Below are 26,493 nucleotides of genomic sequence, written 5' to 3'. Positions count from 1 at the left end.
GATGGGGGCTGATAATGTGGGGGTCACAACTGAAGAAACTCTAGTGAAATGTACTGTATCTTGTAGAGATACACACTTCGGCAATTCTCTTTTGGTGGAGAAGGGATTAAGTATTTGGAAGCATTGGGTACCTAACTAGTGGGCTGTTTTATCCTGGATGTTGTTGAGTTTCTCAATGAATTTTGCAAGAGGTGCGCTCTTCCAAGCAAATGTACTGTATTTATCATCTTCTTGCTGTTAGAAAAGTTGTTGAGAAGGGAGATGATCATATCAGTCTATTACTTTTTATTTGGACTGGCACTTGTGTGGTGCAGGTGTTACTTACCACGGAGGAGTTCGTGCCGCAAAGTTATCCAAGTCTTGCTGCATGTGGGTGTAAACATCTTCACTAGCTGAGAAGCTGGAGTTTAACACACAAATCACTAGAAAAGATGCATACTTCAGACCTTATGATGAAAGACACGATGAAGAGATGGGGTCTGGTAACATTGCAATCATGTGCAAGGGCTGGCCTCCGGTATCTTCCTTTGTACTACCTGTGACCTCATCCAAAAGAAATATTTCTAATTCATTCCCTTTTATATCAGTTTTACCAGGGAACTTTGATATTACATTGAATTCTGTTATGACATTAAGGCTGTGCCTGTGAAGTCCAGCCCCTTTGTTCATGCTTGGACAAAGGTTGTAATAGAATCTACAGCTAAGTGGTCAGAACATAGCATCATTGAAGAGGTTATTGGTAAATGCATTGTCCATTTCTTTGTTTATGATTTAAACCAATGTTACAGTGATTGGTCATTTAGATTTACCCTGCTTTTTGTGAACAAGATATACCTGTGCAATTTTACCCATTGTAGTTTTGTGATAGCATTGTTGCAGTACTGATAAGCTTAACTAGTTTTGAAACATGAGTCTTATGTAATACGATTTTGTATATGGGCAGTATACAAAATTGGTGGTGGATTGGCACTTGTGCTGGTGCAGATTGTAGGTGGGCAGTAGACTCCAACAGTAACTGGCGATTGTTCTTGTTATTCCGTTCCTTTCCTCTCCTTGTGGCGCATCGGGCAACAACCTTGCCATTTTCTTTTAGCATCCGTCTGTTTTATATGAGGCTGAGTTGCTAGCTCAATGCTCAATCCAGCATGGATAGAGTGCATGCAAAGAGCCAGCTGGATTCGGACCCGGGGCCACTCACCTTGAAATCTGGTGTGCAGACATCCCACCCTGCAAAAACTCATTTCAGGGAGGTAGCATCATCAATTTGCAGGAGACTCCCAGAACTTCCGGGAGAGGTGTGATGTCTGCAATAGAGTAGCTCCTTAGCAGCTAGCCAGCTAGTTTAAATAATGTTAGTTATGCTAATGAACGAATGACACCTGTTAAACTCACCTCACAGTCTTAATCCACCATGGGCAATAGAAAAGTCACTGTTACAAACAGTGCAGCGAGCAACACTGTCATTATTTTTGACCCCTATTAGGCAGGGGTACACTTTAGGGTAGTCTGGGGTGACGTACATTTTATATTTTCTTTTTTTGGAACACTCTACCATGGCGCGCTCTCTCTCTCTCGTGGTCGCTCTCGCGCTCTCTCTCGTGGTTGCTCTCGTCCGCGCTCTCTCTCGTGGTCGCTCTCTCTTACTTTCTCTCTCTCTCGCTCCCTCTCAAAAAAATTGATTTCTGGGACATTGTATATAATTTGCGGGCATCAGGGAGTCACTATTAATATGCGGGAGACTCCTGGAACTTCCGGGAGAGGTGGGATGTCTGGGTGTGGATGCCGCCCAGCTAAAGTAACTGGACGTGGTTGACAATATTTCAATTTTGCCTTTATGCATGCAATTCTGTATTTGTGGACCTTCCATTAGCTGTTTAATTGTCTACTATCATTCATGATTTGATGTGGTAAGATAGAAGAACTGTTGGTTGATGGATCACTTGGCTAAATTGATAGCACTCTTAGATCTGAATCGGGAAGCCCTGGATTCAAGTTTTAAAATTAAGACAGGCTAGGTTTGTTTTTATGAGCATTTACAATAATCAGAGGAGAATTGATTGAAATGCAAAAGATCCTGAAGGTCCTTGAAAGGGTGAATGTGGTGAGAGAATGGTTTTTCTTGTACAGGAATCTGAAACTGGGGTCCACTGTTTAATACCAAGGGATTGTTTAATTAAGACAGAGATTAAGCAATTTTTTTCCTCATAAAGGACTATGAATTGTTTGAACTCTCTTCCTTAAAGATAATGAAAGCAGAATATTTGAATTTTTTAAAGTAGGTATGGATAGATTCTGGATTAGCAAGGGGATTAAGAACTATACACAGGAATGCAGAGTACTCTGGCCAATATTTATCTGTTAATAACATTATTACATTGCTATTTTTGTTATATATTATATTGCTATTATTACATGTTGTGTGCCACAGTCCCCGAGGAGACATTGGACTGTGCATTATTACACATGGCAAGATCCATTAAAAAGGAGTCAGGTTAAAGTGGAATGCCCATTATGCGAGTGGACCACTGTCAGAGTGGGGAGTTGAGGCTTTGGGTCATCAGAGTTTCGGCAAGGAGAGGCTTAGGTCATGGGTAGATTTTTTTTTGTTATTTATTCTCTCTTTCTTTCTTATTCCACATTTAGAGCAGTGAAGATGCCAGGCAGGATACTGGAATGCTTCTCTTGGAGAATGTAGGAAGGCAGGGAGACCTGCAGTGCCCCTGACAACTACACCTGCAAGAAGTCCAGCCAGCTGCAACTTCTAACAGACCATGTTAAGGAGTTGGAACTAGAACTGGATGAACTCCAGGTCGCTCGGGAGACTTGGGGGGGGGGGGGTTGATAGACAGGACATATCGTTATACCCAAGGTTCAGGACACAGGTGACTGTCAGAATGGGGAAAGGGGATAAGTAGCCAGTTCAGAGTACCCCTGTGGCTATTCCCCCTCAACAATGGGTATACTGCTTTGGACACTGTTGGGTGGGTGTGGGGGGGGGGAATGAGCTAGCCGATGAAAGCCACAATGGTCAGGTTTCTGGCATTGAGTTGGGGGGAGAAAGGAAGTGGGGTGAAGAGGTGAGCTGTAGTTTTAGGGGATCTCGTTGGGAACAGAAAGAAGGTTCTGTGGATGAATACAAGATTCCCAGATGTTATGTTGCCTCCCGAATGCTAGGTTCAGGGATATCTTGGATTCCACAGCATTCCTAGGTGGAAGGGACAGCAGCCAGAGGTCATGGCCCATCTTGGTACCAATGGTATGGGTAGGAGGAGTGATGAGGTCCTGCAAAGTGTGCTCAGGGAGTTAGGGGCTAAGTTAAAGGACAGGACCTCTACGGTTGTGATCCCAAGGTTGCTGCCCGTGCCATGTGCTAATGAAGCCAGGAATAGGAAGATCATACAGTTGAACACATGGCTAAGGAGGCTGGTACAGGAGGGAGGGCTTCAGATTTTTGGATCATTGGGCTCTCTTCCGGGGAAGGTGGGACCTGTAGAGACGGGACAGTTTGTACCTGAACTGGAGGGGGACTAATATCTTAGTGGGAAGGTTTGCTTGTGCAGCACAGGCGGGGGTTAGTGGTTTAAACTAGAGTTGCAGGAGGATGGGAACCAGAGTGCCAGAACAGAAAGTGGAGCAGTTGTGGAGAAAGATGTTGTTAAGCCTACATACAAAGTCAGCAGTAGTGGGAAAGTTATTGGAAGTCATTCTAAGGGACCCAATACATGAGTATTTGTCAGCATGGCTTTGTGTGTGGTAGGTCATGTCTAACCAATCTTACAGAGTTTTTTGAGGAAGTTAACGGGAAAGTTGATGAAGGCAAGTCAGTGGACGTTGTCTACATGGACTTTAGCAAAGGCTTTGACAAAGTCCTGCATGGGAAGTTAGTCAAAAAGGTTCAGTTGCTTGGCATTCAAATTGAGGTAGTAAATTGGATGAGACATTGGCTTCTCTGACTGGAGGCCTGTGACTAGTGGTGTGCCACAGGGATCGGTGCTGGGTCCATTGTTGTTGTCATCCTCACCTATGATCTCAATGATAATGTGGTAAACTGGATCAGCAAATATGCAGATTACACGAAGATTGGGGGTATCGTTCACGATGAGGAAGACTGTCATAGCTTGCAGTGGAATTTGATTTGCTTGAAAACTGGTAGATGGAATCCAATGCAGACAAGTGTGAAGTTTTCCACTTTGGGAAGACCAGCCAAGGATGGGTCTTAAACTGTGAGCAGTAGGGCACTGAAGAGTGCAGTAGAACAGAGGGATCTGGGAATACAGATCCATAATTCCTTGAAAGTGGCATCACAGGAAGATAGGGTGGGAAAGAGAGCTTTTGGCACATTGGCCTTCATAAAGTACAGGAGTCAGGATGTTGTGTTGAAATTGTATAGGACATTGGTGAGACCTAATTTGGAATATTATGTGCAGTTTTTATGTACAGGAAAGATGTAAATAAGATTGAAAGAGTGCAGAGAAAATTTACATGGATGTTGTCAGGACTTGAGGACCTGAGTTGTTGGGAAACGTTGAATAGGTTAGGCCTTATTCCCTCGAATGTAGAGGATTGAGGGGAGATTTGGAAGAGGTGTACATAATTATGAGGGATATAGATAAGGTAAATGCAAACAGGCATTTTTGCTTGTTGGGTGAGACTACAATTAGAGGTCATGGGTTAAGAGTGAAAGGTGAAATGTTGAAGGGAAACATGAAGGGGAACCTTTTCACTCTGAGGGTGGTGAGAATGTGGCATGAGGTGCCAGCACACACATTGGACGCAGGTTTGATTTTGACATTTTAAAGAACTTTGGATAGATCATGGGTAGGATGGATACAGAGGACAATGGTCCTGGTGCAGGTTGATGGGCCTAGCCAGATTAATGGTTCAGCAAGGACTAGCTGGACTGAAAGACCTCTTTCTGTGGTGCAGTGTTCTGACTTTATGAGCGCTTGCTGTGCAGGTAATGAATTGGCTGCACATTATGATGGTGGATTCATGAGTATGGAGGAAGGATTATAAGGTGAAAACTATCAATATAGTTGTGGTAATATGGAGCTGTGTTAGGTGGGTTAGAGAAGATGAAGACAAGTGAATTTTTATTTGTTTTGTTTTATTTTAGCTTAGTGGCCGATTCAGGCGACAACATCCTTAGTGATGAGGACAGCTTGGGCATTGCACATGCTGCTGAGCTGTGCACCTCTGAGGGTCTTGTGAAGATGTCCAACCACAAAACAAACATAGTTAAAGCTATCTTGTTTGCCTTTGTTACTCGGTGTGTTCTTCACTCTAAAGAACCACTATTAACTGAGTGGTTGTAGGTGACCGGAAAGAGGTAGTCTTGTCCAGATCTGGCTGAATGCTATGAGAATACAAAATCAGGGATTAATGTTGAGGTTGCTCAGCGAAACACCATTTTCACTTTACATTTTTTGTTACATTCATCCAAGGGGTGTGGGCTTTGTAGGCTGAGCCAGCATTTAATTGAACCTAGTGAACATTAGTAGGTATTAGTGAACCAGGTTTTCATGGTCATCATTGGAATGACTCCGATTTTCTAGTTAAAATAAATCAGGTTCTACTCCATTGCCAGTTTTTACCTATGTACCACAGGAGTTCAGAATTTCCAAGCAAAGACCAAGTCCCAAACTTTCATTTAGCTGATTGCCACCAACAAGTTAACTGCAGCTCCTTTTAACTAAATGTAGTTTCACATTGGAAAGCAGACTTCTCGACGTCTGGCCCAGCCCAAATCTCACGGCAAAAGCTAGATAGAGGGATGAGCAAATAGGGCAGCACAGTGATAAGCTGCTGCCTCTCAGGTCCAGAGACATGAGTTCAAACCTATTGCAAAGTTTGTATGTTCTCCCTGGACCTGCATGGATTTCCTCCAGTGATCATTTTAAATTACCCTTCGTGGAGCTGAGTAGTGGAATCTGGTGGAGCTGATAGGAATCTGGGGAGAATTGGACACAGGAAAACCAGGTTCTTTGTCATGAGGAAATATGGAAGCAGGCTAATTACATTGTTAAATTGTGTTGATTTTAATTAGGAATCAATTTTTAAGGTTTTATAAAAGTGTCAATATTTTTATTAATGGAATATCCAAATCTCCTTAATAGCCAATAAATCTGGGGATGGGACTTAACCAACTCATAAAATGGTGGGAAGGATTTCTGGCTTTGATTGGAAAAACCTTTCTAGCACAGTACTGAGCCCTGCCCAATAGCTGGCAAACAGCTTCCTGGTAAAAGGTTGCATGTGGGGTCTTGCTCCACAAGATGTATTTGTGTCTAGGGTATTGGTAAGCTTGGTATGCTTATTGGTCAGGGAAGATTCAGGGGCTATTATGGTCCAGCAGCTTATTATCTCATTTTATAAGATCATAAGACATAAGAGCAGAATTAGGCTATTCGGCCCATCAAGTCTGCTCCACCATTCCATCCAGGCTGATTTATTATCCCTCACAACCCCATTCTCCTGCCTTCTCCCCATAACCTTTGACATCCTTACTGATCAAGAACCTATCAACCTTTGCTTTAAATATATCCAATGACTTGGCCACCAGGGCCATCTGAGGCAATGAATTCCATAAATTCACCACCATCTGGCTAAAGAAATTCTTCCTTATTTCTTCTAAATGGATATCCATCTATTCTGAGGCTGTGATCTCTGGTCCTAGACTTCCCCCATTGTTGGAAATCCATCTTTTCTTCATTCACTCTATCTAGGCCTTTCAATATTTGATAGGTTTCAATGAGCCCCCCCCCCCCCCCATTCTTCTAAACTCCACTGAGTACAGGCCCAGAGCCATCAAGCTCCTTTCATTCCTGGAATCATTGTTGTGAACGTCCTCTGTACACTCTCCAATGCCAGTATATATTTCGTTAGATAAGGATCCAAAAATTGCTCTCAGTATTCCAAGGGTGGTCTGACCCATGCCTTATAAAGCCTCAGCATTACATCCTTGCTTTTATATTCTAGTCCTCTTGAAATTAATGCTAATATTGCATTTGCCTTCCATATCACCAACTCAACCTGCCAGGGAATTCTGCACGATGACTCCCGTCCGTTAGCACCTCTGATAATTGAATACTTCCCCATTTTAAAAATAGTCTGCACCTTTATTCTTTAAACCAAAGTGCATGACCATACACTTCTCGACACTGTATTCCATTTGCCACTTCTTTGCCCATTCTCCCAATCAGTCTAAGTCCTTCTGTAGACTCCCTACTTCTTCAACACTCCACCTATTTTTGTATTGTCCACAAAGCTATCAATTCTGTCATCCAAATCATTAACATATAACGTGAAAAGAAGTGGACCCAACACTGACCCTTGTGGAACACCACTCGTCACTGACTGCTAACCATAAAAGACCCCCCTCGTTCCCACTCTTTGCCTCCTGCTAGTTAGCCAATCTCTAATCCCTTGTTAGTATCTTTTCTGTAATAGAATGGTCTCTTATCTTGTTAAGCAGCCTCATGTGCGGAACCTTGTCAAAAGCCTTTTGAAAATCTGAGTAAACAACATCCATTGACTCTCCTTTGTCCATTCTGCCTGTTATTTCCTCAAATTCCAACAGGTTTGTCAGGCAAGATTTCCCCTTACTTAAAGAAACCATGCTGACTTTGCCTATTTTATCATGTGCCTCCAAGTATCCAGAAACCTCATCCTTAATAATGAACTGCAACTTCTTAGCAATCACTGAGATCAGGTTAACTGGCCTATAATTTCCTTTTTTCTTGCCACCATCCTTTCTTAAATAGAGTAGCCACATCTGCAATAGTCAGGTCCTCTGGAACTATCCCAGATTGTAGCTATTCTTGAAAGATCACTACTAAAGCCTCCCACAATTTCTTTAGCTGTCTCTTACAGAACTCTGGTGTGTAGTCCATCTGGTTCAGATGACTTCGCTATCTTCAGACCTTTCAACTCCTCAAGCACCTTCTCCTTAACAATACTGCTGGTGTCATCCACAGTGAAGACTGACACAAAATACTTATTAAGTCCGCCTACCATTTTCTTGTCCCCCATTCATACCTCTCCAGCATCATTTCCCAGAGGTCCGATATCCACTTTTGCCTCTCTTTTACTTTTTATATATCTGAAAAAAAACTTTTGCTATCCTTTTTTATACTATTGGTAAACTTACTTTTGTATTTCATGCTATCTCTCCTTATTGCTTTTTTAGTTGTCTTCTGTTGATTTCCAAAAGCTTCCCAATCCTCTAACTTCCCATTATTTTTTGCTATATTGTTAACTTTTGCTTTTATGCTGTCTTTGACTTCCCTTGGCAGCTACAGTTGTGACATCCTCCTTTTAGAATACTCTTCTTTGGGATGCATCTATCCTGTGCCTTCCAACTTGCTTCCAGAGACTCCAGCCATTGCTGTTCTGCTATCATCCCTGCAAGTATCCCCTTCCAATCAACTTTGGCCAGCTCCTCTCTCAGGCTTCTGTAATTCCTTTTACTTCACTATAATACTGATACATCTGACTTTAAATTCTCCCTCTCAAACTACAGTAACTGCCTCCTTAGGTTCCTTTACCTTAAGATTCCTAATCAAATCTGGTTTATTACACAACACCCAATCCAGATTTGCCTTTTATTTAGTGGGCTCCACCACAATGACATCTTGTAGGCATTCTACAAATTCCCTCTCTTGGGATCCATCTCCAACCTATCTGCACATTGAAATTGCTCACGACTATTGTAACATTGCCCTTTTCACTTTCCTTTTATATCTGCAGTTCTAATTTCATTCTTACATCTGGATACTGTTTGGAGTCCTGTAACTCCCATCAGGATCTTTCTCCCTGCAGCTTCTTAATTCTACCCACAAGGATTCTACATCTGCTGATCTTATGTCACCTCTTTCAAAGGAGTTAATTTCATCTTTTACCAACAGAGTCACACCACCCCTCTACCTGCCTGCCTGTCCTTTTGACACAAAGCATATCCTTGGAAGTTAAGCTCCCAAGAGTACATTAGCTGTACACTTTTCCTAGATGCTGCCTGGCCTGCTGAGTTCCTCCAGCATTGTGTGTGTGTTGCTCGGATTTCCAGCATGTGATTTTCTCTTGTTTTCCCTCCTGCCTCCAGATCTCTGGATTTTGAGTTCAATAATGAAACCACTATACTATCTTAGCAGTACAGTATAGACATACAGTGCTAGGCAGTGTGTCAATGTGTTAGTAAATAATAAAGTCAGGCCAAATTTTAATATTCCATTCAAGGTTGCTGCTTGTAAGAGAGTAGTTTGAGTGGCAGGAGAGCTGAATCCCACAATGCATTGACTGCAAGAAACACATTTGACCAACAGATTTAACGAAGTGGCCAACATTTCAGTTTGATCAAGCACAGAATATTGGAAGGAGAAACTTCTTAGAAGAGCCAACAGATACCTTTTGAATCTGGGAGTTGGATCGGATGGTTTTATTCTTAAGACTGTCTAATTGATATTTTCTATTCAGTTTAACAGTTAATTGTCTGTATTTTAAGTAACTCTTTATGTAACAGTTTATTACGTCTCTTAGCGGTCATAGTATGTGTTTAAAAGTTCAATGTGTACCCTAGTAGCTATATTGGTATGATTCTGGAATCTTATCTTGGTATTGCATTATTTGAATAAGAACTATCTCATTGGTTGACTCCTATCTATGAGTTTGAATGGTATTTTTCTTATCTATGGGTATAAAAGAGCTGTACCATGAGGTCAGCACCAACTTAAACTTAGCATCTCAGTCTCTTTGTCTTGTTACTAGTTTCTGCTCCTTTCACTGTTTCAATTTCCTTTTGTTCTTTCAATGCTTAATAAAATTTATGAAGCAACAAGTTATCAAAAATCAGAGTTCAAAGTAAAATTTATTATTAAAGTACATATATGTCACCATATAAAATTCTGAAATTCATTTCCTTGCAGGCATACTCAATAAATCCATAGACTAATAACCATAGCAAAATCAATGAAAGACCCAACTTGAGTGTTCAACCAGTGTGCAAAAGACAACAAACTATGCAAACACAATAAGAAAGAAATAAAAAATAATTAATAAATAAACAATAAATATCAAGAACATGAGATGAAGAGCCCTTGAAAGTGAGCTGAGAGGTTTTGAGAACACTTCAGTGATGGGGCAAGTGAAGTTATCCCCATTGGTTCAGGAGCTTGATGGTTGATGGGTATAAACTGTTCCTGAACCTGGTGGTGTGATTCCTGAGGCTCCTGTACATTATTCCTGAGCGGTGAGAAGAGAGCATGTCCTGTGTGGTGGGGTCCCTGGTTATGGATGCTGCTTTCCTGTGAGTGTGCCATGCAGATGTGCCCAATAGTGGGGAGGGCTTTACCTGTGATGGACTGGGCTGTATCCACAACTTTTGGCCTCATTCTTGACTTCAGATAAAACTATGATTAAAACATCAGAATCCAATATGGATCATGATATACAAACATTACTAAGTGAGATGGAGTAACGCCAATCTTCATTTGAACACTGCAAATTGCACAGGAGTGATCTTGGTGTAGATGGTGACCAGTTTTGACTAAAATCAGATGCTACAGGCAGACTTTTCATTTGGGAAATACAAGAAGGAAGTCAGGGCCAAGCAAGTTTTAAGGTAGTTAATATGACAAGATAGAAGTAAAAAATACTTTACAGCAGAAATACTTACATTAACATAACAACTAACATGTTCTTAAGTTATACATAAACACTTCACAATAAATGAGTCTTGGATAAGTAGTAATGTAATAATGCCCGGTAATTTGTTTTCTAGATGCTAGTCGAACAATAATTATTGAACAGGATATCATGGATAATTCTTCTTCTCAGATAATGTAATTTTTTGAAAAAGATCTTTTGCATTTAAAACTCGTTTATTATATCATTTAAATGTATACTGTACTTCAAAAGATTTTTCAATCCAATTGATAACAATGGCTTGAGTTTCATCATCAATTTAGAACTGCCCTGTTGTTTTGGACCAGCAATGACAACATTACTGCCTTAAAAGTCTGTAGGAGCTCTCTGGCTATTTGTAATAATTTTAATAGTACTATTTGCAAGTACTATTAAAATTCAGGCCAAAATTATGGGTAGGAAATAATTAATATTTTATATTTCCTTATTTTGCAGATGATGGAAATGCTTAAGAAATTAAGGTATGTATTTTGCAATTTTGTTTCTGTAGGTTTAACCTGTTAGAAGTAAATATTGCACTATTCTGCATGTTACCCATGTGATTACTTTCGGTCTGAATGACGGTCTCTATACCTGGTTCACCATGAATAGAGTAATTGCAAGTGCAAGATCTATTTTGGTAAACTACTGGGATGTCTGGATGATTCATTCTGCCAGAAAACAAGGTCGTGTGAGGGCTAATTTGTCTTAGAATTTAAAAAAAACATATTTAGGCAGGGAATCTTTCTATGAAACTTAAGTTTAGAATGTAGAACATTACAGCATAATACACTTTAGCCCACAATGTTGTGCCAAACTTTTAATCTACTCTTAAGATCAATCTAATCCATCCCTCTTACATAGCCCATTTTCTATCATCCCTGTGCTTACGTTTAATTATTATTAATGTACGTATCTGTCTCCACCACCACCCAAAAACTTGCCTCTGATGTGCCCTCTCATATTACAAATCTCTGCCTATCCACTCTATGCCTTTTATCATCTTGTACACATCTATCAAGTCACCACTCATCCTCCTTTGCTCCAAGGACAGTAAAGAGTGTTAGGATAGGTAGCCTTCTGGAATATATTTTATTATTTGTTAATTGTGGTAATATTACTTTATGCATCATGTTATATGTATCTTGTTGCACACCTTGGTCCAGAGGAAAGTTGTTTTATTTGGTGGTATACGTGTACACAGGTGAAGGACAATAAACTTGAACTTGAATAAACAGAAAAGAAGCTCACTCAACTTACCGTCATAAGACATGATCTCTAATCCAGGCAATATCCTGGTAAATTTCTTTTGCACTTTTTCTAAATCTTCCACACAGGCCATTCTGAACAGCCAATCAGTAATCAGGATTGATCAGCAGGAACTAATAAAAATAAGGCAGGGGCAAGCGGAGTGGCCATTGTTGGACAGTGTTAAGAGTGCTTATTTGGGGCTTTGGCTCTTCAGGGCTTCAGTGAAGAGAGGCACCCATTAGAGAAGGCAAAAAAGCTGTAGGTAGAATATTTCACCCACCCCCACAGTTTATTGTTTTTTATTCTTTATAGTTATAGAACATTACACCACATTATAGGCCCTTCAGCCCACAAATCTATATGTGGAGCCAAAAGAGATGGAGAGATCTTAAATGGATTTTTTGCATCTGTATTTACTGTGAGATAAAGCAGCAGTGTAGTTATGGACACTGTACAGATTACAGAGGAAGTGTTTTTGACTGTCTTGAGGCAAATTAGCATGGATGAATCCCCAGGGCATGACCAAGTTTTCCCTTGGACCCTGTGGGAGGCAAGAGCAGAAATTGCAGGGCCCTAGCAAAGATATTTAAATCATCCTTAGCTGCTGGAGGTTTGGAATAGCTAATGTTCTTTCGCAGTTTAAGAAAGGCTCTAAATATAAACAAGGAAATTATAGGCTGATGGGCCTACATCAGTAATGGCAAAGTAATTGTAAGGTATTCTAAGGGACTGGATGTATGAGTATTTGGATAGACTGGGACTGCTTAGCAATAGTCAACATGACTTTGCGTGGAAGTTGTGCCTAACAATCTTAAGGGTTTTTCCAAGGAGGTTACCAGAAAGTTGATGAAGGAAAGGCAGGGGATGTTGTTGACATGGACTTCGGCAAGACCTTGGACAAGGTCCTGGATGGGACATTGGTCAGGAAGCTTCATTTGCTTGGCATTCAACATGAAGTAATAAATTGGATCAGACATTGGCTTTGAGGGAGAAGCCAGAGAGGGGGCAGTAGATGGTTGCCTCTTTGACTGGAGGCCTGGGACGAGTGCTGCAAGGATTGGTACTGGGTCTGTTGTTGTTTGTAATCTATACCATTGATCAGGGTGATGATGTGGTTAACTGGATCAGCAAATTTGTGGATGACACCAAGATTGGGGTGTAGTGAAGAATGAGGAAGACTATCAGAGCTTGCAGTGGGATCTGGCCCAGCTGGAATTCAATGCACACAAGTGTGAGGTGTGGCACTTTGATAGGACCAACCAGGGTGGGTCTTACACTGTGAACAGTAGGGCACTAAGGAGTGCAGTAGAATAAAGGGTTCTGGGAATACATTTCCATAATTCATTGAAAGTGGCTGGATGGATAGATAGGGTTGTAAAGAAAGCTTTTGGCATATTGGCCTTCATAAATCAAAGTATTGAGTACAGGAGATAGGATGTTATGTTAAAGTCATGTGGTGAGGCCTAATTTGGACTATTGCGTGCAGTTTTGGTTACTTACCTACAGGAAAGATGTAAATAAGATTCATAGAATGCAGAGAAAATTTACAAGGATGATGCAGGCACTAGAGGATCTGAGTTATAGGGAAAGATTGAATAGGTTTGGACTGTAATCCTTAGAATGCAAAAGACTGAGGGGAGATTTGATAGAGGTATACAAAATTCTGAGAGGTATAGATAGGGTAAAGGCAAGCAGGCTTTTTCCACTAATGTTTGGAGAGACTGCAACTAGAGGTCATGGGTTAAGGATGAAAGGTGAAATGTTTAAGGGGAATATGAGGGGAAACTTCTTCACTCAGAGGGTAGTGGGAATGGTGCATGTGAGCTCAATTTCAATGTTTGAGAGAAGTTTGGTTAGGTATATAGATGGTAGGGGAATTGAAGGCTCCAGGTCAATTGAACTAGGCAGTTTAAATGGTTTGGCATGAACTAGAAGACAAAAGGGCCTGCTTCTGTGCTGTACATTTCTGAGTCTATTCTTTCTATAAAGAGGCAAGCAGAACTGAACACAATATTTCACCATAATCTAACTCAGATTTTATAGATCTGCAACATTATCTCACAGCTCTTGAACTCAATCCTTCAATTACTGAAGGCCAACTCAACATGCCTTCTTTACCAACCCTATCAACTTGTGCAGGAACTTCGAAGGATCTATGGATGTGGACCCAAAAATTGCTCTGTTCCTCCAGACTGCTAAGAATCATGTATTAGTCCTTTATTCTGCTTCAAATTCCACTTTCCAAAGTTGAATCACATTTTTCCAAGCTGAATTCTCCATCTGCCATTTCTCAGACTGACTTTGTATCCTGTCAATGTCCTCCATTGTGACTACAACAATCTTCTACACTATTCAGAACACAACTAACCTTTGTGTCATCTGTAGACTTACAAATGCACCCTCATCCAAGTCATTTATCTTCCTAATGAATATAATTCATATCCCTAAGATTTAGCAAAGAATTAAGTGAACAGACCCCTGAGAATGCAGAAATGTCATCTACCACTGATTTTTGAAATGTGAAACAAAAATTGTTTGTAACCTTGCCTCCGTTTCTCTCTCCACAGATTACACTTTAGCCAGTTTAACTTGGTACTAGAAATACAACAGTAGCAGTAGCTTGGGGTTCTCAAGACCCACTGGAGGATCTGGGATCTGCAGGATTCAAAGTCAAAACACAAGCAATGAACATTGAGAAATATGTTTAGGAGGAGGAGGAGGAGGCGGCAGCCTGTAATCCTCCAAATCTTTGAGATCATAGCTGATTTGTCACCTAACCCATTACACTCCCTAGTTTTTCCCCATATCTTTTCATAGTTTATCAAAATTAACAATTCATTGCACATCAATTACTATTTGCTGGCCTTGCAAGTGACAATATAAAAGTGTACAGATTCCTAACTCCAGCCTTGAAAGCCAAGTTCTAATTTTGCACTGTCCTTAATAACTTGTAAATTTTTAATCAAACCATGAAATTATGTTTAAACTCTAGGTGATACAAATAATTTGTGATCTCTTCTTTTACTTTACCCCTAGAGTCCATAACTCATTCTGGATGCAATAATATTGCATTCTTACTAAGACCAAGATGGCCCTCTTGAGATATGGTGCTGCGTATTACTGCTCACATACAGTAAACTTAGACATTGAATATGAGTTTGTGTTGGGAGGGTTGTGTGTTAGACCAGAAAAATTCAAATTTTAATGGAGGATCCACTGCATCCAGAAATGGCAGATTGGATTTCAGATTAGTATCTTACCTACTAACAGCTCAGATTTAATGTTATAATATCTGGAATGTCTCAAACCCTGACTTTACAGCAGAGACAGGACCATTACCATTTCTTTTTGAGATTTGAGGATCTCCAAGGTTCTTTTATTACCCATCCTTAATTTCTTTGAAGGTAATGGCGAGGTATCTTAAATCACTGTAGCCCTTTAGTAAAGCTACTCTCAATTTTATTGGACAGACAATTCTAGGATTTACAAATGATGCAGAAACATAGTGATATACATTATGTTCCTACCACATTCAGTTTTCTTGGTTGTAGAGTTGTAGTTTTGGGAGGTGCTGTTGAAATAATTTTGCTAAGTACCTACAGTTCCTTTTACAGGCAGTATACAGTGCTGCCAGTATGAGCTGTTAGGGAAGGGAATGCATGTTTTGTGAATAGGCAGCAGGCACAATGGTTGCTTTTCCCCAGTGAGGTTTCAGTGTTGCTAAAACTGCACTCATTCAGGTAAACAGTTAAGTATTTTATTATGCATATCACTTGTGCTTATCAATTGCCACAATATGTCCAATTCCTGATCTACTCTTGTAGCCACAATCCTTATTACATATCCAGTTAAATTTCTGGTAAATGGTGACCTGAAGAATTTATCACTGAAAATGAATACATGCCTGGCTGTGGTGGTCATTACTCAGTACTTGGGATGTGAATGTTTTGTACTTACAAATCCATATCTAGATTTTGTTTTAATTTTGCTTCTTGTAGGCAACTCCATTGTAAGGAGCAAAATTGTACATTTTGCTGATTGATTATTGCATATATCCTCATTTCTTCTATTATGAGAGGAAGATCACTGCTGAAGTAACTGACATCAGTTATGTCAGTGATGCATTGGTTACTGCCACAAGGAAACCATCTCGTGAATGCTGATTTAACTCCAGCAAATCATAATTGTTCTCACTAAGATAACAATTGATTGGAATTGTATTAAAAAGCAAAAAGAAAAACTATGATAGAAGTACGCAGTAGGTGAGGCCTTGTCTGTGTTTCAGGTCAATGCTTTTCACCTTCAAGGATATTTCAAGAGATGAAACTGCAACTTAAAATTCTTCACACATGCCATTTCTAGAATTTAGTTTCTAAAACTGGAATGGTTTCCTTTTTATTCTAAGGGCTAAGTAGCCTGCCAGAAGGAAGTTTTTATCTAATTAGTTGCAGATTTCTCAGCTTTTCATTTCTGCAATTTAACACTCCATTTTTTAGATACAACTTGTACTTCTCTTACCGTTGCCCACTTACACATTGCATTGTTTGTATGTTTGCTGCTTTGCTACAATATCCAAGCATTGTAGTGGCTCACAATAGAGGAAATCCTTATCAGCATCATATTAAAATAAGTTATGAGCACTTGTTAAGTGTTATATCATGAACACATGTAATTGCAGTAGATTAATTGGAAAGGACAAGGTTAAATATATTTCCACATACAACTTACAAGCAAGCATAGTAGCTTTCTTTCATGACGTAGCTATCACTTAATGGTCACTAATATCATCATTCCAGAATATAATCTATACCCATTAGCAAGACTTCGTCCAATGCATTATCAGCTAAAGGTGGTGCGTAGATTAAAACAAGCAAAGAAAAAAACAATTTCATAATCTGGTTATTCCACCTATCAAGTCTTGCCTACAAAACAACGTAAGAGATGTGTGCAGGTTAGCCTGTGAATTGGTTCTCTTGAAGGGACCAAAGTCAATTGTGGTGGGAGTAATTTCAAATTCATACCCAGTGGCTAGGTTGACCAGCTGGTTCTATCATTTTGTTTTTAAAAAGTGATACAACTCAAAACAACAAATACTGGAAGCAGGAAACAGACCAGTGTTACTGAAGGTCCATGTTTTTGTTCAACATCATATCACAAAAAACTTGAGAGCAAGGCACAATGCAGCTAGCAAGGAATAGGAAATGCACTTAAAAGTGCGTATTAAAAAAAAAAAGAGACAGAAGGTAAAGTAAGATACAGCTTTATCTACACTGGAAATTTAACTATTCACCTTTGCAGCAAACACTTGGACACATAGTAAATTGATTTTGAATGCATTTTCAGGGAAAAACGATCACCAAAAGATCTTGTCATCAGTACATGTCTTGTCATGGAGGGGAGATGTATGCAAATTGGTTGCCACAGTTGGGACACTGGAGGTTGTGAAAGTTGTTGATCTTCCCTTGGTCTCAATTTCAAAAAGACATGGAATACAGTGAAGTTGTTAATTTTTTTTTATTATTGATTCAAACAAGTTCATTTGTATACATCTGTAACTCAGGTTACACAGATAAATGTCTCTTTCAATAGCTACAGTTTGTAAATGCATGACAACTCAGCTCAGCAATGGAAATAAAATTTAACCTCCATCCTTAAACAAGTTATATAGATACTGTATTACATCAATGACTGCACCTAGATCTGTTGCTCAATGTTCCATTCTAAAAGTCTAAAATTTTAAAGGCTACCTGAAACTTTTGTTCTCAAACATCTGTTTCAGCTTTGTGGTTAATAACATTGTCAAATAACATTTAGTACATTGAAAGCTGCCCTTGATTAGAAAATTTGATGGATCGTAGTAGTGGCAGGTGTGGTATATGTTGCATCTTGAACTACATTGATTATGCATTAAGTGTTATAATTTTAAATAAGTGTATGCATTGTATAGACAATTATAGCTTTATTCTACTGCCACCCTTGAACACTTCACAAAAGTTACCATTATACAGAATCTGCTAACTTCAAACCTCCAGCTGTAGTGGTTAAATGCATCACTGAAAGTATGAGGTCCAAATGATCAATATCAGAATAGAGAGACAACTGACAATTACAGTGAAACTTCAAATTTCCATACTTCAGATCACAGCATTTTGATGTTTTGATGAAGCTGTGTAACCTCATGTAATACAAGAAAATTGCAGATAGTACTGGGGATTGAGACAGGTCAAATGAATAAGGGCATGGTTGATGGAATACAATGTGGAAAAAGTGATCTTTGTAGATCTATGAAAAGATCCATGCCCTAGAGTCCAGGCAGCAGGCTGAAGAACAAGATATAACCCAATCTTACAGCTCAACACTACTGATTGTTCACGCTGGAATAAAGTGGTAGCAGAACTTAGAATTTAAAAAAAAATCTTATAGCCTGATCTCAATTAGTTTCTACAATGAATTGTAAAATAACTATTTTAACCAAAGATGATAAAACCACAGGAATACAGGTTCCTTGTTTCTCTCCAATCCCCCCCCCAAAAAAAAAACTCAAATGCATTTTGATTGTACATTTGATTTCTGAAGACATTACAAACTGCTTTAAAATGATGAACTGCTACAGGTACATCTTGAACATCCTGTTGATATGTAATGATCAATCTTTTGTCTTCTTCTCCCCATGCTAACTTCAGGCAATTAAAAAGATAACCACTTATTTTATCCACACCAAATTAAAAAAGGAAGCTCTACTGAAGATCTATCTGTCAACTATTCCTGCAAACCAACGAAAAATGGAGTAAATTGTAACAAGTTCAAGAGTGAACTGTGGATTTGCAATGTGCTCTCAGCTTGAATGCCACAAAAGATCAGTTACTTTGTTTTGAGTTAGAGTCTAGATATTGCAGAGAAACGTTCTTCCAGAAGAGGAAACACACCTACTTCGAGGTCAATTCTCTTAGATGAACAGTGCTGTGAATATTTTGTATACATACAGCAAGTTCAACAGATGAAGGTTTGAAATCTAGGTTTTTGCTCTTTTCCAATGATTGGATTTTGTATGGTTGTTACAAATGTCAGAAGATTAACTTCATTGTCTCTTTATGTAAGCAACCCAATGGCTTCTAATATCATGAATACATTATACATTACATCCTGGTATGTTATACAATGTAGTTGTATATTTTGGTTTGTCACTCAATATCTGTAACCTTGATTTTGCTTAAAAACAATTTAGAGATCAGCCTACCTCAATGTATTGTGAAAAATGTACATTTAGACTTGACATATTTTGACAAATATTAGAACTTATTCAAACGAAAACATTACAGTGTTAAAGTTATTCACTGTTAAGGGTATTTCAGAACCACCTATGTAAGCTTTGTTATACAATACAACCACAATTTTAAAAATTTCTACAATAAAGTTTTATTACCAGCCTTAATACTATAGCCATATTTCAGCCCCTTAAAGAACTTCATCTAATCAATGATGATACTACACTTATCAGTGCAATAGTTATGGGAATGTATAAATCAAAGCAACACGTGTTGCTATACCAGATCATTAATGGTAGGAAGACTGGAATACAAATTACATGTGAATATTAAAATTCTTTGTTTCCCCCTACCTAAGCAAACTTAGCAGCCCATGTCTTCCCTCAATATATACAATCCAAAAAAAAAGACAAGCTATAAATAGACTTTATAGTTGTCTACAATAGATTAAAAACAATTGAAATATAACAAATAAGATGAATTGATAGATCCAGATTGTTCAGACTGATTAATTGTGCTTCCAGCTGTTTAATGGGAATTAGCACAAGATAAACTTGTTCACTTCTACGTAATGGCAAGCAGAACCAGAGAAAATGTGGTGGAAAATTATATGAAAAATTTTCTTCAATGCAGATCAAATGCAAAATTTCAAGGGCCGTTAACTTTAAATAACATCAAGACTTCTGCTTGTTAGATTCTTAATCTTTCAATGATCATGCCATAACATTTGCCTATTATAGAGTTCATAATGATAGGTCGTGTATGTGCCGTTTACTTGTATCCCTTGAGTGACAGTTATAAAAACAATGTTGCTGTTGTCCTAGTGTGGTGTGGCAAAGTGCTGTATCTTGATCATTAAAAAAATTCTTTTAGACTAGAATCCATAACTAATTTTCTGCCAGAGAGCACATCACTTGACATTGTTGATCTCTTTTGTTGAGATAAAATCAAAATTTGTTGAAGCATGGATAATTAAGAGGTCTTCAAACCCATCCTGCCACCACAGCAACTAATGATACTTCAAATGGGCAGAAAGAATTAAGAATGCATTACAAACATTGAATGTTCATGTAGTTTAGAATTAATCCCCCCCCAAAATAAATCAAAACTCATTTAATCTACCACTAGTCAACTTGTTGTACTCAGCTCAACCAAATAACTTTTGCCTATCTAATTCACTTAAGACCATTGCTTAATTTTAAAAAGGTTTTTTTAAAAATTTTTTTAAGTATCATTGTCTGTAATACAAACATTCAAAGTTGTGTTCATTCCAAAGCCACAAATCATTTTCTTTCTATAGTATCCTGGAGGTCAGGTAATCAACTCATTACAGAATTTAGACTAATAATGCACATTATTAGTCCAAATTTAATGTCACATTTAACATACGTCACATTTAACTTCAAATATCACTTTTGTAAATGGGCAATTAGATTAAGTATATTTAACTAAAAATTAGAAGCCTTCAAAGTTGTGCATGTTTTTGTTTGAAAATGTGGGAAGTATCAATTGCTATAATACTGACCTGTAGACATTGTTCTTTGCTGAATGTCTGTTAAAAGTAAAGCAATGTGTAGATGAAATCATGGCTGCCATATTACTTTATCGTTTCTTTCTGAGCTGCATAAAGACTGTGAATTCTTGCTTCCAGCAAAACTGCAGGCCTCCCACCCTTGCCCCCCCCACCCACAAACAGCCTTTGTGCCATTGCAAAATAGTCAGTTTATTTAAATGACGGAAGAGATCTGAAGATGTTGAAAATTTTACCCAAGTCAACTGTGGGGTGAGGGGGGGGAAAAGAGGGTGAAGGAGGGGGAAAATAGCATTCAAAGAATAAAGGAAAATAAAAGAAATAATCAGGGCATGTTCATTCACAACTTCTTGAAAGTTAGTCAAAGAATCCTGAATTTCAGTTATATACATTTTTTTTGTAAAATAAAGCAGCAAGAGAGGATATCACTACTGGAAAATGACTGTGGAGGGGTAATGGGGGGGGGGGTAAACAAAAATGGCAGGTGATTCTTGAAAGATCACTACCAATGCCTCTCCAATCTCTTCAGCTACTCCTTTCAGAACCCTGTGGTGTTGTCCATCTGGTCTATCTGCCTTCAGTCCATTCAGCTTCCCAGGAATCATCTTAGTACATGCCCAGCTGATCAAAACCCCACTATAATTGTTAATATTCACCCATTATACTATTATCATCTGTATCATATTTAGTGTAGTGGCATCTACACTGGACTTTGAGGCAAATAATCCCAATCCCAGGTTTAAATCCCACTGGCTCCTTGCACACTTTCCATCCATGTTGGGTTAAGAATCAAGCTAGTAACACTGCCTCAAAAGAAAAACAGACAAAAATTCCAAAAGAATGGCAAGGTTGCTACCCAATGTGCCACAGGTGTGGAAAAGAACAATTTTAGTATCAGAACAGTAGAGCACAAGAACTAGCCCTTCAGCTAAACTACGTAGTAATCAAATGCACAACTAAACAAATTCTTTCCACTTACATAATGTCTATATCCCTCCATTGTCTGCACTTGCTGAAGAGGCTCTTAGTTACCCGTTAGTTGTCTCCATTATCACCTTAGATCATTCATTTTAGGCACCCACCGTGGAAAAGACTTGTCCCCTCAAAATTAAAAGGATTTATCAAAAATAGACATGCAAAATAATTTTGGAATGTAGAATACAGTAAATCTGAAAATCTGGCATTGCTGAGACTTTGGTGATGCTGGTACTTCTGTCAATAATTCAATTTCAAAATGTTACATGGCAATGTTCCTCTAACTTGTAATGCCTGGTGTGTGCAAAAACCTTGCTGTGCAATTTTTTGCTCAATGACAACACTTGCGCACTGAACTTCTAAGCAGAAGTAAACCTGAAGCTATTCCAAGGACAATAAATTACCAAATCCAGTTTGCTGTTCATTGTTTAAAAGAAATAAAATACACGAGTCTTATATCTCTCATTTCCTAGTTTCTGTATTGTACTTAAATATTTCTTGTAGCTGCGCATTCCTGACCTCGAGGTTTTGGTGCAACAGTTTGTTTCATTCAGCCATTCTGTTTTAAATGAAGCAGTTCTTTTGCGCTTCATGCCCTTTGCTTCTTTAGAATTAGGCAACAAATCAATAATTTCTTCAATAAAAGCAGTATAAATAAGCCAGCACTAAAATCTGTAAACAAATCATCATAAACTCCACATAGTCAACACCATCTGCATCAGAAACCAGAAATGGAAATATAATTGTGTATAATCATGCCAATCAGGTAGAGGGTGACAACCTTGTGTGCAGGTAGCAAAAGATGTGAGGGAGTATTGTAACATGGTATTACATTTCTTAGTGAACCAAGTTAGCTTTAATGGAGTGTGGGACTAGTACTAGGCAAGTTTCAAAGGCATTCTGGAACACAGCCCAGGCAAGTTTACAAAAGTGCATAGGGAACCATCTGGTGAACCAAATGCCAACTATCAACATTTCTGAATGTTTTTCAGTTTAACATTTTTGAGTTTAATGCAAAATTTGAAAGATGCATTGGTTAAAAACCCACTATTGCTGTTAATGTTAAAAAGTTAGCTGCAAAGATGGTGGCACATCAAAAGATCAATTTCTTAGTAATCCCTCAAGACTGAGAAATAGTGACTTCCACTTCCCTTGTGGGTTAGCTAATGATGCCAATGTGCTTTATTTTATATGCTGCACTGCAAAGATTAATAAGATTAGAATTAAACTCATTTTGGTTGATATTTAGAAAAATTGTTAAAATGAGAATTTGCAAGCAATTCCACAAAAAGCTTGTAGATTGGTAAATAAGATGAATAAGGGGGTATTTTTACATCTCAGTAACATCCCAAAAGTAACTGCAAATGTGGATACAGATTTTTAAAAATTAGTCAAGTGAAAGCAAGCTAATGTTGAGCTTTGACAGAAATGATCAAGTCCTGGTGGAATGCAGGTGGTCTTAAGCAAGTGGGGGGGCATGGGGGAGGGGGGAGGGGGAGAGAATTTTTATAAAAATATTCCCTAGTCAGAGAAAGCTCCATTAGATTTTTCTCTTATTAAACAAAGCAGGAAAACCAGTTAGCTTACATGGAGGAAAGATTTTATTCAATACATTTAGGTGGGCACTAGAAACATTTGAGTAATCAGAAACCAGTCATTTGACCCATTTATTGGAATTTGTTTAAAAGCAATAAGGTGCTGCAAATGAGAAAGCAGCAGAGACCACGATTTACAGAATATATTTGCTGTACCAGTTGTTACAGAAAATCTCAGGATAGAAGGTAAATTTGTGTGCAGAGATTAGACCCACAGAAAGCTATAAACAGTGTTGAGTAGCTTTGGATGGCAAGATGCAACAAGTAGCAAGGTACAGTCATTTTTTTTTTAAATCTTACAATTCATATACATAAATGACTGGGATGAAGATACTGAAAATGGGGGCTAAACCCAATTACACTATAGAAGTGAAACAAGTTAAAGAGTAAGCAGCAACTACAAAGATGATTCAGATTGATTTTTCAAAGATTTTGCAAATAGAAAATGGAAATCATTTAAGCTGGGAAAATAAATACAGTGTCATAGTCTAAAATAATGAGTTTATAAAGTTCCAAGATGCAAAGGGATCTGGATATCCTAGTGTAGAATTTGCAAGAGGCTAATGTTATGGCACAGTAAGCAATTAGGAGAGCTTAATATTTGGTTAGTTGCTTGGGGAGCAGAATAGAGATTGTAGGGCCATAACTCCAGTAATATTAATTAATCAAAATAGAATCCATATTTTCAGTACCTCACATTTAACTGCCCAATCTGTGAAAACTGGGTCACATTAGAGACTTAGACAATGTCCACAATTTAAACATGGCTATGTCAATTCACAAGTTTTCCAGCAGATGGTTCTCTATAAACACCATTTGAAGATTTACAATAAACAGTTCCCAGTTAGCATTTGGCAGGGAGGAAATCCTTTACCAACTGGAGTTCCAGTCTATAAACAGAATTAACAGAAGGCCTAGTAGTTCAATGTTTCATGAGGAAATTTTAAAAATAGAACAAGTTTTGTATAGTTGACATGATGAATGTTCAATTTGTTTTATTTATAACTCCAAAGTTACTTGGACCAAACCTTTGCCCTATTACAGTGCAATTTTTCAGTTCATCAAATCAAAACATTCTTTAAAGATTAAATTTGCATGCAACAAAAAAAAAATTGACCTAGCAGCATATAGGAAATGCCAAATGAAATTATAGGTGCTGTTAACATCAAGACAGCCTAACCCATCCTCAAAAACACCAATCATATAACCATACGTTGGAGGCCTGTTTAAAAAGATGTTTGAACTAAAGACAGAAAATTCTCTCTCATACTGGAAGCCAAGGCTTCATTTCCCTTCTTGCTGGAATATGCTTATGATAATCAGCACCAAGACAAGCATAAAATAACACGATAAGAGTCCTTAAATGAGTGTAGTTATCCCCTTTTGTTCAACAGCCTGATGGTTGAGGGGTAGTAACCGTTTTTGAACCTGATGGTGAGAGTCGAAGCACTTGACCCTTCTATCCGATGACAGCAGTGAGAAACTTGCCCTACATTTTTCCTTTAAATCTGCACCTCTCACCTGAAATACATAACCTCTAGTGTTAGACATTTTTACCCCGGAGAAAAAAAATGCCAGCTGCCAACCTCACCTTGTAGCTGATACCCTCTAAGCCAGAGAGCATTCTGGGTAGACCTCTTCCTGCACTTCGTCCACAGCATCTACATCATTCTCATGTGGCAACCAGATAAAATGCAACACTCCCACTGTGCCTTGCCAAGAGTGTTATAAAGCTGCAACATATCTTACAGATCTCTGAACTCAATTCCTTGACCAAGGCATACCTGGGTGTGCCAAACGACATCTTTACGGTTTTGTAACTTCAAAATGCTAAACTAATTCAAAAGAATAATGCAGTGTCCGAAATACAGGTATAACTTCATCTTTAACTGCATGCTGTTATTTCACCACCTAATATTTGCACCTCACTTAATGTATTTTACACACATTATTCAAAATGAACAATGCTTAATCTACAATAGACACGATTCAAATTCTATTGAGGTATTAAATATATATTTCCCACATTAAACTGTGCAGCCACTTTCAGAGAAGTATGGACTCAGACCCCAAGATTCCGCCATACTCTGTATTATCACTGTATTGCCCCGTGTATCTTAAACTTCTACATGAACCTACCATGAAAGGCCTTATCCAAATCCTGTTCAAAAATCCACTCTAATAGCTTCCCAACCACAGACAATGAGACTTGCCAATCTATAGTTTCCAGGATTATCTCCATTTCCCTCTTAAACAGAAGCCGATTTGCCACTAGCCAGGCCTTTAGGAGTCCACTTTTGGGTAGAGGACAAAGATTTAGAAAGCTCTAAGCTCAAAGTAAATTTATTATCAAAGTATGCATATATCGCCATTTTCTACCTTGCAGGCCTTTACAGTAGAAATATGATCAATGAAAAAATTCACAAGACAGACAAAACAACAATTTGCAAAACAAAATATAACATTCAGAACAATGTATTTTGCCCATCACCACAATAGGCCTACAGTAGACACCATCTCAATGGCTCTCTACCCAACCTTGAATCACCTGGACAATACAAATACCCATGTCAGGGTGGTGCTTATTGTTTATAGCTCAGCATTCAACACCATCATTCTTACAGTCTTGATTGAAAAGCTATATAACCTAGGCCCGATTATCACCCTCTACAACTGGATCATCGACTTCATAACTGGAGACCACAATCTGTGCAGATTGGAAATAACATCTCCACCTCGGTGACAAACAACAGTGGTACACCACAGGGAAGTGTGCTTAGCCCAATGCTCTACTCTCTACACCCACAACTGTGGCAGGGCATAGCTCAAATGCCATATATACACTCGCTGATGATACAACCATTGCTGACAGAATTTCAGATAGTGACAAGCGGGCATACAGGAACAATGTGTACCAGTTAATTGCAAGGTGTTGCAGCAACAAGCTTACAATCAATGTCAGTAAGAGAAAAGAACAATTATACTTCAGAAAAGGCATGTTGAGGAAACTCAAATCAATCCTCAGAGGGATCAGAAGTGGAAAGAGTGAGTAATTTCAAGTTCCTGGATGTCAGTATCTCTAAGGACCTAAAGTGGACACAGCATATTGATGCAGCTATACTTTTAGGAGTTTGAGGAAATTAGGTCAACTAAAACACTCAAACTTCTACAAATGCACCATGGAGAGCATTCGGACTGG

At 38.6% G+C, this 26,493-nt stretch overlaps 1 protein-coding gene across 3 annotated transcripts in view; it reads left to right on the top strand.

Moving 5' to 3' along the window:
* lhfpl3 (LHFPL tetraspan subfamily member 3) overlaps window positions 1-19,307 on the top strand; it is a 225,986-nt gene extending 206,679 nt beyond the window's left edge. For 2 of the 3 annotated variants that reach the window (XM_072241662.1, XM_072241660.1), the window contains 2 exons: window positions 11,134-11,159; window positions 18,612-19,307. In XM_072241662.1, the coding sequence (XP_072097763.1) occupies window positions 11,134-11,150 (17 nt within the window). In that variant the 3' untranslated portion in view covers window positions 11,151-11,159; window positions 18,612-19,307. Of the gene's footprint in view, window positions 1-11,133; window positions 11,160-14,495; window positions 14,915-18,611 lie in introns of those variants that run through there. The other variant, XM_072241661.1, reaches the window with a different exon arrangement.
* Window positions 19,308-26,493: the final 7,186 nt, after the last annotated feature.

This window comes from Mobula birostris, chromosome 23, assembly GCF_030028105.1.
Source record: "Mobula birostris isolate sMobBir1 chromosome 23, sMobBir1.hap1, whole genome shotgun sequence".
Classification (NCBI taxonomy): Eukaryota; Metazoa; Chordata; class Chondrichthyes; order Myliobatiformes; family Myliobatidae; genus Mobula; species Mobula birostris.
The sequence above is the reverse complement of the archived record's forward strand: the minus strand, read 5'-3'. Positions and strand labels throughout refer to the sequence as shown.